Source organism: Ascaphus truei, chromosome 2 (genome assembly GCF_040206685.1).
Source record: "Ascaphus truei isolate aAscTru1 chromosome 2, aAscTru1.hap1, whole genome shotgun sequence".
Lineage (NCBI taxonomy): Eukaryota > Metazoa > Chordata > Amphibia > Anura > Ascaphidae > Ascaphus > Ascaphus truei.
The window spans coordinates 129,269,537-129,282,255 of NC_134484.1; the positions used below are offsets into that span (position 1 = coordinate 129,269,537).

The 12,719-nt window shown below is 38.0% G+C and overlaps 1 protein-coding gene across 4 annotated transcripts in view; it reads left to right on the top strand.

The window, feature by feature from the left end:
- The window catches only part of SS18 (SS18 subunit of BAF chromatin remodeling complex), a 44,291-nt gene that overhangs the window by 27,170 nt on the left and 4,402 nt on the right, over window positions 1–12,719 (top strand). The window contains exons 6-9 of one of the 4 annotated variants that reach the window (XM_075584878.1): window positions 103–270; window positions 2,123–2,227; window positions 5,345–5,437; window positions 6,132–6,257. In XM_075584878.1, the coding sequence (XP_075440993.1) occupies window positions 103–270; window positions 2,123–2,227; window positions 5,345–5,437; window positions 6,132–6,257 (492 nt within the window). The remainder of the gene's footprint in view (window positions 1–102; window positions 271–2,122; window positions 2,228–5,344; window positions 5,438–6,131; window positions 6,258–12,719) is intronic. The other 3 variants (XM_075584894.1, XM_075584886.1, XM_075584903.1) reach the window with 3 other exon arrangements.

The window sequence follows — 12,719 nt, forward strand, 5'->3', positions numbered from 1 at the left end:
CTTTTTTTTGTCATTTTAATTTTGAGAACATTTTAAAATGGGATTAGCCTCGTTTCTTGATCTATGATCACTTTAGAATAAGATCCAGCTGATTTTGTGCAGGTCCAATGATCCACCAGCAGCCTCCTTCACAGCAATACAACATGCCTCAGAGTGGTGGGCAGCATTACCAGGGACAGCAGCCACCGATGGGAATGATGGGCCAAGTTAACCAAGGGAATCATTTGATTGCTCAAAGACAAATTCCTCCATACAGACCACCACAACAAGGTAAGACAATTATTAGAAGTCTCAAGCAACCATTCTTTAAGGGTTTATGACCACGAAAAAAAAGCGTTTTTTTTTATATAAATAGGAACCCCCCAAAAAATACATCATATGCTAATGAAGAGGTGCCAGTGCCTGAGGGAGATCCCCAATACTCCTATAGATAATGTAGCAAATGGCAAAAATATATTGCACTCTCCAAATGTGTCAAATATGTATTGAAATTATGCATTTAACAAAAAATTATTACGGATAGTATATAGTAAATATACAAAAAGGACAGTGTGACATCCTACTAATAGAGCAAAGGCGGTGGCATAATGTTTCAGGCGTACCAACCGCTTAATCAGATACCGCCCCAGCACAAAAAAATACCAAGTAAAAAATATTGTTGACTTTTTAAAAATAGATTTCTGCTATGGATCCATTTTTGTACTTGCGGGTGCAGCGACAACAGAATTGCAGTCTTCCAGCAATACAGAGAAAGCCAGTCCAAAAGTAAAAGCCGTAATACATCGCAGATGCAAAGTGACGAAAAGGGAATGGGGAAAGCTTTTTTTAAAATTTATAGTAGGCTTATAAACCATGCCGTTGAGTGGTTCAGTTCCATGACCTTCTCTAACTCAGTCGATTGCTGCTTTTTTCAGCAACTGAACCCAGTTCCTTCTTTCAAGCATTTGTTGAATTTGATGCTTAAAATAAAAAGTGGAGGATTCAGAAATGTGTTTTAGAAAAAGCAGTAAAGAAAGCTAAAGGACAGCTGGTATAAAGCCCCCTGCGGCTCACAGCTCTCAGCAGCAGGTTTCTCCTGTGCAGGCATTGCAGAGAGGATATGGTTATCTCACTTTTTATACCCTTCCCAACTCAACCCTGAGTATTTGATATTGTCAGAAAAGGGCATAAACTGACTATTATGCAGTGGTTGTCCTTCAATTCTCCGTCCGGAGCAAAAATAATCTAGTATTGCCCTCTACGGTTTGCGAGCTATTGTTTAAACAAAGCACAATTTGAAGAAAAAGTACCAGAATTTCAGGCCCCATCACCCTTTATCAAGGTAAATAATAAGAATTAGTTGGTCATTACTCTTTTTACTACCACCACAAATTTGGTTGCATAATTTACATGAAGAAAAAAACGTATTTAAATTGGCATAAAGAAGATATTAGAGAACGCCACAGCATTAGTGGCATTCTAATTGACAGTAAACTTTTTCTAATTTTGCCGATAACGCTAAAACAAAAATATAAACCTGAAGTAAACATTTGTTGACATAAATGTTTTGCAAAGTCTAATTTGATACATGCCCCACTTTACATTCAGTGTAATATGATTCCAGACTCGATCAGAAATGGCATTGAGTAAAGCAAAGGTCACATTAAGGCAGGTTTAAGTGTCTTCGACACCTATATCTTGCCAGGGACCCCTATAAATTAGCCCAACACATTTGTACGCATGGGGCTAATTTCGGTGTAGAAAGGACAGATCCTGAACTTGCACCCCCCATGGAGGCTGAGCTGACAGTCACTACTCTACTCATATTGCCCCTCACAATGCATTGAGCAGCAGCGCATTTTAGGGTGCAATCATGTGAGCAGAGTGGTGACTGTCATCTTGGTCTACATGGGGGGTACAAGCTCACGGTCTCTACTGCGGTGGAGCCTCAAGCGTTTGTGTGTGTGTGTGTGTGTGTGTGCGTCCGTTCGTGTGTGTGTGTATATTACACACTCCTCTTGGAATGAAAAATACGCCAAAAAAATTTAGAGCAGTATTTTTACTCCCTATGCAAAAACCTAGCGCAACCTCTGGAGTGAAGAATAGAAAAGTGTACTTTTTTTGATTGGTTGTGGTTTTTCAGGTCCACCCCAGCAGTACTCTGGCCAAGAAGAATATTATGGTGATCAATACAGTCATGGTGGGCAAGGTCCTCCAGAAGGCATGAATCAGCAATACTACCCAGATGGTAATTTCTTACATTTAATACTTCAGTTTTATTTTCTTGTATCACGCAAATTGCGTGGAAAAAAAAGAAAGTCCATGTCCACTTCAAGACTTCTTGATGGCTTCAGGAACCTGCGACATTTTGATCTGTACTCATTGCACACGTCTCCAACGTTGTGTAGAAAGTTTGATTACCATTATTATTGAATTTAAAAACTAAACATTATGCATTCTATTTCTAAACATTGATTTAAATAGACACATTAGTCAAATGCCTAATACAGGCAGAAGTAGTTGAGCTTTAAAAAAATAGACGATTGAGTATCTTGTATAAGAAAGCAGTGTCCTATCGGAAGCCTAATATAAATGTATGTTGCCCACACCAAACCTTTATGGCTTTACACCTTTGTAAAGATTTGTTAGTTACATGAATTGGTGCGTTAAAATGGCAATCCCCAATTTATTTTATTTATTTTTTTTATGTTGGTTGAACCTGATGACCTTTTCTATTGGCTGCAGTACGGATGTCTTTGGCAGCCATTTTGATTGAGAACGTGTGAATATCTGCAGGTTGGGGAGTTGTGGATTGGCTCTGGTTCTGGTAATGCAAAAGAAACCCCACACAAAATTACTAAAAAATAAACAGCATGAACTGCAGCCTTAAATCTTTACATTTGAATGGGCAATAATTGAATCAGTAGGCATATATAAGTACAGAAGATTCTGTGACACAAGGATGGCCTTTGGTAGGATTCAGGAGCTTAAACAAAACACAGGATGCCTATAATTTGTAACACATGATAGTAATCAATTTGGTTAACCCATTTGTGCAGAGATCAGACACCATCTAATCTGACATTGTTTCTACCTTTTCCATTCTTTCAGCCCCAAGTGTTGCCTTGCATGTCTTAATTCTGGTTAAGGATGTGTTGTTTGCAAAATGTAACATTACATTTAGTGTACAACTAAGTGAAGGGTTTAGTGCAAGAGACAGATGGAATAAGATATACATCTCTGGGTCAACTAGTATTCTAGAGTTGTGCACAAATTAAAATAGGATTTAAGACTATAGCATTTAGAGACTTCTGAATTTAAGTTGAGCTTACACTTGTTACAAATGAAATTAACACATCTTTTATTCCTAGTCAACAAAACTTGTGAAACTCGGTCTTAGGTAGTGTACATCACTTTTGTTTTAAAAACGTACGCTATTTGAGAATGTAAACAGCTGCACAGTACAGCAGAACATGATGACATTGGAATAAAGTGAAAACATTTGACAGCACTATTGTTTTTTTCTAACAGTAATTTTAGATTTTTTTCTAATAGGATTTTAGACATACATGTCGTTAATGCAAAACAAATCATAACTATATAACTGGATATATAATTACATGTTGCTAGTGTTCATACTTGAGTAATGTTTGCAGCAGTCAGATGTAAATCAATACTCTAAAGCAATTTTCATATGGTGTTTGGTAGCCATAGCAATATTTCTATAACATGGTCAAGTAATGGATCATTTCAATGTGTAAATGCAATTTGTACTTTCATTTTATTTAAGAGCAATTAAAAAAAAAATATATATATATATATACACACACACACACACACACACACACACACACACACACACACACACACACACGGCTATGCACAATTATAGTGCAGCTTGCAAAATCAGTGTGTGTGTTCTAGTCACTGCGATCAGTCACATTGGCTTCATAATACAGTCTCCTGGTAATTGCCAGTCATATTTTCATTTTATAAACCTGCAGTCCTGCTTACTCATTTTTTTTTCTTACCAAATATGCAGACACCATAGTGTTTAAGGGGGTTGAATTTGTTGGAAGTTAAAAAAAAACAAAATATGAAAGAAAAAAAAAAAACGTTTTGGGTATAACAACAAAATGGTATTCAATTGATATCCATATGCATTCCACCATGGTCAACTGTACATACTGGTAAGTATCCTGATGAACAGGATTGTTTACGTTGACCATATTTCTTGCAACACTGTAGTACCAAATGGCTCGTATGCCTATAAGGCCGTACCTATAGTGCCGTCGATGGCGACACGACGGGTGACATCGCTGTCGCCACCAGCGAAAGTTATATTTCGCCGGGCGGCGGCGTTGCGGGATTCCGGCCATTTGATTGGTTCAAGGGCCGTCACGTGAGGCGACAGCCCTTGAAAAATCAAATTTTGCCGGCTACCAGTTTTCGCAACGTCGCCGTTCCACGCACTATAAGTGCACGCAGCGGCATTGCATTTGTTTTCGGGCGACGGCACTATAAGGGGTGGCAGATTTGTGCCATAACAGAATCTGTAACGCGAATGAAACAAAGATCTCTTTTCTGGCGAAAGATGTATTAATTGCTGGCTTATCAATAATGACTACTTTTAGGCATATTGCTGCTGAGGTAGGGATACCTGCTGGTATCAAGTACACAAATCTGGGGTAGCTGCACCTGCTTGTCAAAGTCACTTGAACAGATACATGGTAATAGAACTGATAAGTGGTAAACAATTGGAAATGACCCAATCGTTCGTTTTAAAACCGGTTTACTCTGCTACAATGTGAATCTAAATGTCCACTAGCAACAATTTTCTCTTGTTTTTACAAGTCCATAAGTATGTTTTTTTTATTTTTATTTTTAAACGTTTTTTTTATTTTTATTTTTAAACGTTTTTTTTATTATCCAAAACACTGGTTATGGTTAGTCTTTCTATATTATCTCAAACCCTTCCTTTTGCACTGTAGAGTCAAAACATTGTTTCTAGAGCTTTTAGTTGGGAGCCAAATAAGTAAAGGTGTTTGATTAACGTTCATAATATTAATTTAGGTCAATGAAACCTTAGACAAAATTGGAGTTCTTGCATTGCTTACTTTAGTTTAATACAGGTTGCTTACATATGAAAGGCCTATCACTCATTCTTTAATGAATGATTAAATATATCCTTCTTTTTCTTTACTAGTTCTGATCACGGTTGCTCAGCGAGGAGGGATGACATCCATTATTGTCAAATGTGAAAATATTCTTAGATTTCATGAGCTAAAACAATTAAAAATACTTTTATGCGTCTCCATCAAAAGGCCATTAACGTTTCTTCCTGTTTCTTGTCGAATTGATGTAGGTCATAATGATTACGGTTATCAGCAACCGTCGTATCCTGAACAAGGCTACGATAGGCCTTACGAGGATTCCTCACAACATTACTACGAAGGAGGTATCTATATACCTTCACACACACACACTCACATATATCAGTCTTTCTCCCCCTGCAACTCCCGGAATAAAATATATTTCACAGTCACATCCGTGCAAAGCTCTTGTAGAAATCTAGGTGCCTCCTGTTTTAATAGCTGCAGGGATCAATCGGTCTTCAACGTTAAGATCGCTATTGGTCACAAACACTTCAGAAAAATAATTATAATCCCCTCTTGCTACCCACAAATAACTAAAACCATTCTTCATATTTCAAACCATTTTAAGCAAAACATGAATCTAACAAACAAATCCCTTGATTTAGTCCTATATTTACATGCACACATCTTGTCTTTAGGAACCAGCTTGCTGATCTTGTGTAGCTAGTCTGTGCTCTTTCAGCCGTCTTAAATGTTTTATTTATTGTTTCTGTACTTTTGCATCATAGTCATGTGACTGTGATATGCCAATAAATGTAATACTCGTTTGCCAGGGGGCTGAAAAAACGCTGCAGTCCAAACGTGCAAAAGTAGCTTTAACTACAGTTTGTGGGCTGAATTCCCTATGTTTGGTTTTTCGTTTTGGTGTTTTTTGTTTTAACTGTTTATTTTTTTATTGGTTGTGTACTATTTTTCCTGTTTGATGTTGGTTGTGAAGATGTGGAATTGAAACACAACTGTTTTAAATGTTCTTCCCATCCCTCAATAATCTTCCAGGAAATTCACAATATGGTCAACAGCAAGAAACATATCAAGGGCCACCTCAGCAGCAAGGCTACCCACCCCAGCAGCAGCAGTACACTGGCCAGCAGCAAGGTTATCCTGGTCAGCAGCAGGCCTATGGTAAGTGACAGGATAGTACTCTGAATCCTGCAGTGGATGCCAGGTGGTCTAGAAATAAAGTTATATGTTTCTATTATTAGGTCATTTGAATCATGTCTGCTTTTCCAGGACTCCTACGTTAACCCACCAAAAGTTTGATGGCACAATATTTATCACTGAATTATGCTTTGTTTTTGCACATTTACAACGTGGATGATAAAAACGCACAAGCACTTTCTATAATAATTTTTTATATGATCTGAATGCTTACAATTAATAAATGTTACACATTTTCAACAATGTATTTGAGTGGATACAATAAATTGAAGAAAACCTGACCATTATTAAAAATGTAGATTATTTTACTGTATTGCCCAAAGTTTGACACCATCTTGTACATAGGTCTAGCAATATTAACAGAATCAAGACATACCTGTGTTCTTGTATATTAAAATATTGTCATTATCAGGCTCCTAAAAATGAATTCCTTGAACCTGTGTTTAAGGCTGCTTCTTGTCATGTGATCTCCCTTCTCTAGCTTCTGGGAGCTGCAGTACTACACCTCTTCCAATAGTATAGTATTTACAGATATATGAACCACAAGTCCCAGAATGCCATGACATCACCCAGGTAGCAGCCAATCAGTGCAAAACGATAACCACACCCTTTCTGCCAACACAGCTGCTGCAAGGTATGATCTGATCTGCTTTGTTAGAATTCACGATAAAGATACTGCGAGACTAACATTCAGCCACTGTTGTTAGTTTATGTGTGTATGTATGTTAGCACATTCACATGTCTACAGATACGTCTTTTCACCATAATCTCTTAGCATACAATGCTTCCACTAGTGTTGTACCGGGTCCGGGTACCGAAAAAAGTGCCTGGGTACCGGTACTCTCTACATCACTAGCTTCCACTGCAGCCAGGGATTCTATGCTCTGACTGCAGGTAAAATCCATTCATGTCAGCATTCAGAAAGGAAATAAACAAACTATTTTCTCTTGTTACAAAATGACTTAAAAGCCATTGTGCAAAACTAAACATAATATCCCCACATATTATTATTCACAGCCACAGATTAGGAGGTATACCACAAATTTGGTATTACAATTGATGAAAGTATTTATTTTATAACTTCTTCCTGTGGCTGTGGAAACAAAATGTGGCTGTGGATAACAATATGTGGGGAGGACAATCCGATCCCTGAAAGTGAGAATTCAGGATCATTTGAGACTGATACAAAATAAAGATGTCAATCATCCAGTTTCGAAACATGCCGCCTCCTGTGTTCAGGGGAATGCTCAGAAGTTCACTTTTATGGCTATTGACCAGATTCCAACTCCCATCAGGGGTGGTAATAGTGTCAATCTATTTGACAAAAGCGAGATGTATTGTATTTTCACCCTACTTACACGTATACCATCAGGTCTCAATACGGATTGGGACTTAAGCAATTTTTTAATTTTTATAAATTTTTCTAGTCGGATGATTTATCCAGTTATTCTCTTCCCCTTTTCCCTAATTTGTATTTGTAATGGCTCATACTATTTCTTGCCAATTTTGCATCTTGTATGTTTATTTTAAAAACAAATTCGTAAAAACAAACGCAGCTATCTTGTGGTAACCTTCTTCTGAAGATTTATTATATTATTATTATATACTTAATTAATAATGTGGATTAATTAGAAAATAATCCACCATTTTTTTAAGAATAGTTTCATTTGGAATGAATCGTAATGCCCTTTCACTTCACTTATTTTTTAATATTGCTACTAAGTGGAATGTCAGGATTTGTCATAAATCAATTGTTTTATATTGAGTGCTTTTGTGTTAATTTTCTGTGTAAGGAGAGAGAAATCAATTTAACCCTTACATTCTGTCAAATACTTTGGAACAAGGATACAGTGCTTTCAGAATTAGCACATCTGTTACAATTCATGTATTTTAGGATGCAAATCCTCTACCATCATGGATTGTTTGCTTTTAAATGTAAATATAAATTCAAATTGACACATTGTGTTATTTATAAATATATGTTCACATTGTATTTAATTAGTAATGGAAAAATTGGTTTGTATTATGTTTTAGTTTTGCACAATGTCTTTTATGTCATTTTGTAACAAAACAAAATAGTTTGCTTATTTCTATTCTGTGTGCTGACATGGATGGATTTTACCTGCAGTCAGAGCATAGATTCCCCATCCCCCTTCCCTCCATCACCCCCCCCCCCCTAACTCCCCCTCCCTCTTCCCTCCCTCATCCCCCCTCCCCTTTCCTTTTCTTGGCGGGAAAGTGAGCTGTCTCCAGGTTTCATGCAGCATTCAAAAGGGAAGGTTAGAGGCTTGCCTTATTCAGACTGAGCAAGCGCATAGCGCAAAACATGTAGGTAGTTTTTCCTCAGCTACCATGTTCCAATAAATCAGGTTATATTGAACAAAATTTGGACCCTCTTTTTCCAATTGAGCGGATGGTGGTGCGTCACTACAGCTCTGCATTTTGCATGTACTATATCCAGCGGAGTCGCATGCCCGAGTATTCCTTTTTCATCTGAGTATTGCTCCCACGGAAGATGTGAGTAAGAGATTTTGGTCTCTATTTATCACTTCCTTGCATACTTATACTCTAGTGGAGGGGGTAATCTGTAAGCTGTATATACTAGGCTTGGGAGAATACTTATGCACCTGGCAATCAATGGTTGATAACAAATTGGACAATATAAATGCATAAATAGGTGCTATCTCCAATGTAATCATCCCCCCCTCTAACTCCACATTAATGAGTTATATATTCTAGGAATACTTAATCCATTTATTGTTCTAAGAAGTTTTTACACGAACATATGGTGTAAAAGAACTTTTTGGAGCCCCAGGTATCCTATTGCTGGAATATATCTGTTTGGGGGGTATAGCCTTTTCTGAAATATGTGGATAGTCTCATAGGCATACATATATACGCATTTGCATAGGCTGGACCCATATTAGAGCTCATAGCTGTGCCTGAGGTTTGGAGGAAGAAGCTGGTCTTGAATTTGAAATAATTCCTATGTAGAATTATATGAGTTAGGAGATGCAAATAGTCAACAAGGGGACCAGTATATGCTGGATTGGCTGAGTATACAGACAGACTCCATGCCTTCATCATGTGGGATGCAAGTGTAGAGTAGGGTGACTTCTATTGGAACAAGCCAGGCATCTGGAGGTCCAATATTTTTAAGTCTATTTAGAAATGCACTTGTGCCTTTAATGTAAGTGTAGGTTGGTGATACATGGCTAAAGGAAAAAGTCTATAAACTGTTAAATAGTTTGGCAAAGTGAATTCTGTTCTATAGACTTTGTAGTTTAGGACCACAATAGCCTCTCCCTTATCCGCTGGTCGAATAATGATCTCCTTATTGTTTTACCCCTTTGGTGGCTGCCTTTTCTGTCTTTGGGATATTGAAAAATGTACGAGGGGGGGGAAGTGTGAATGTCCCTAATCTTATTATTAATGATGCGTTGAAAGGTGGCTATTGAAGGATGAGTTTTTACAGGATCAAAGTTGCCTTTTTGCTTGAAGGGACTTGGGCGGTCCCTAGTGTCGGTCTGTTTTGGATTTATAAAAGTCCTTGATTCTCATGTTGCAATGCATTTTAAATAGTTAAATCTCTGTTTCAAATGCTGGCTGCTTGGAGGAAGGAATACATGATGAGCTTTTTTTATAGGAGAGATTATCAGTTTTGTTCAGTACAAGAAGATAGGTTGTATACTATGGTTTCTGTGCTGGGGGATGTTGAGACCATGTATTTTCCGTGACCCCCAGCCACGGCCTTGTGCGTGGGTGTTTTAACCCCTTCTCCTGCCCCTTGGTCTTTGTTCTAAAAAAATCTTGGTGTGAAGCTGTGAATGTGGTTTGAGGGACATTAAAATCTATATCCTGCCTGTGGTCATGGGTCTATAGTCAGTGCTGTTCTGAGTCGTCTCTGTTGTCCTATATATTGCTGTCCCTGTAACAACCAATATAGTCGGTTCCTTATAGTCTTTTGTGACTTTAGCTAATTTTGCTCTTTTGAAAACTCTCAAGTCCCCTCTATATCTATTAATGTAGCCTGTCAATTTACTAAGCCAGTTCTGTGTAGTATTAGTGGTTAAGGTATCTTGGTGCTCAATCTCAAATGTAAAAAATTCTGACTGCACACCAGTAAGTTCCTTACCCACTTCTTCCACTACCAGGGGGTTCAGATCCAGTGAGCATTTATTCAGGACCCAACACGAACAGCGGCAGAAATCTGGGTTGGAGCGGCCTTTGGTGGGGATATTCTTGATCCTGAAACATCTTGGGATTCTTCTTTCCTAGTGGTACTCTGACAAGATTACCCGGGGCAGGTAGAGATCAGCATCACGTCTTTTAAGATGGATGAGTTAATGGTAAAGTTTGACAGGTATATAGCAGTGCTGAATGTATCCTCAGAAGCCTCCTTGAATAATATCTTATTGGCATCCGCTTCAATCTCAGCTCTGTCCGAAAGCTGCCCAGAATGTATTGCATAAGGTCCTTTACCCTTGTGAGGAAGTGACAGTGATAGCTGGCTCAACCATAGTACTTTCTTGTAGTAAGTAAAAAATGATCACCACCTACAAGTAGAGGAGTTGATGCAATGTCTGGATGCACCTATGTGGTGTTCTACAGAGAGCACGCGGTATACAAAAAGGTAAAGACAGGGGCACTCACGAGTCAAGCTATTCGATAGCTTAATCTGGGTGCATACCGTCCAAGGGATAATACAAAAAGCAAAAAAGGACAGGTACTCCAAAGCAAAAAAAAGAAAAAAAAAAGTGATATTTATTAACTCAATGTTTTAGCTTCAACTGGAGCCTTTTTTAAGGGCAATCAAAGCTGTGACAGGCAATACCAGATATACCCTACCTCTCACCCTGTGACGAGACTAAATTTGGCGACTAACCCCCAGGTGAAGCCCCATTGACGTCACTGGAGTGGCGGGGCCTTAGGGGCCACAGTGCAGAATCAGGGAATGGAACAATTAACCACAGTAATGTGGTCTACAGAGAAACACAGTAAGGTATTTAACAAGCACAACTGCAACATTCCTAAAAGAACGCAATGGCTAAATAAATGTTGTAGCGGTATGTGTAAACACTTACCCGCAACGGGAGATACATCAGTATTAGAAGATCTAAACGTGCAATGGGGATCTACTTTAGAGGATGGGCATGGGAACGGTACAGAGCAGAATAAACATGTGAAATATATGCATCATCATCATCTTCAGCCCTTGTCGATCCACTGCTGGATGAAGGCCTCGCCAATGATCTTCCACATACTGTGCTTGCAAACCTCTCTTTTCCACATTGCTTCAACAAATTTTCTGATTTCATCCTGTCATCTTACTTTTGTTTGTCAGCCTGGTGTTTTAATCTCTCTTGGAATTGAGTTGGTACCATCTTTGTCCAACGATGGTCATTTCTCGCAATATGTCCGGCCCACTGCCATTTTAATTTATTCACCCTTGTGATATCACAGACTTGTTTGGTTTCAAACCCATTCATTTTTCCTGTCTCTGCAGGTAATTCCTGTGATGCATCTCTCCATACTTCTTTGCGTTGTCTCAAGCTTCTGAATTATTTTCGCATTTAGGGTCCAAGTTTTACATCCTTAAGTGAGCACTGCCAGAATCCATTGATCAGAAACTTTATTTGTAAGGCACAGTGGAGGGTTCCCTTGAAAATATTGTCTTGTTTCTTTCAAATGCCCATCCCATCTTCATTCTCCTATTGATTTTATTCAGAAGGTTCCCATCCATTGTTATTTGGTGGCCAAGGTAGACCTAGTCTTGAACTTCTAGTTCTATTCCATCTATTTAAATCTTCGTAGACTTTACACATTTGTTGATGTTCATATTAAAATCAACAACTGTGTGTGTGTACACTTGAGGAAAAAGGGACCCCTTTAGTTTTTCATTATATCTTATATATGTATCACTCAATCCCCATGAAAATGTGCACAATTATAAATCTGTTATGTAGATTACAACTATATAAGAAGCACAGTGTAGATAATCCACCGATTTAGCGAAATTGATGTCACTATATTATGTAGATACACTGCGGTAGGTTCATGTTCATTAAACAAGAAATAGGAGTTTTCCTTCGTAGCTCATAAATGTGTTTCAACTGTTGTAAACTAATCTTTTTCCCCTTCAAAATTTAGCGCCTACGTTATATAGTTATATACATTAAAAAAAAATCCTCACATGTTCATTATCGTGTTCAAGGACTACTAAATTGATTTCCCACCATAAAAATACATTTATTCTTAAGCCTCCATGTTTTGAGAAAACACAGAAATTTTAACTTTTCCATACTACTTTTGTAGCTACCCAAAAATTGTAAGGAATACTTTTAAAGCGGCAATCGAAGCTGGCGATTTAAAATAAATAAAAAAGAAAACATTTTTTACCATAGGATTTAAGCAGGAGATCTCCAG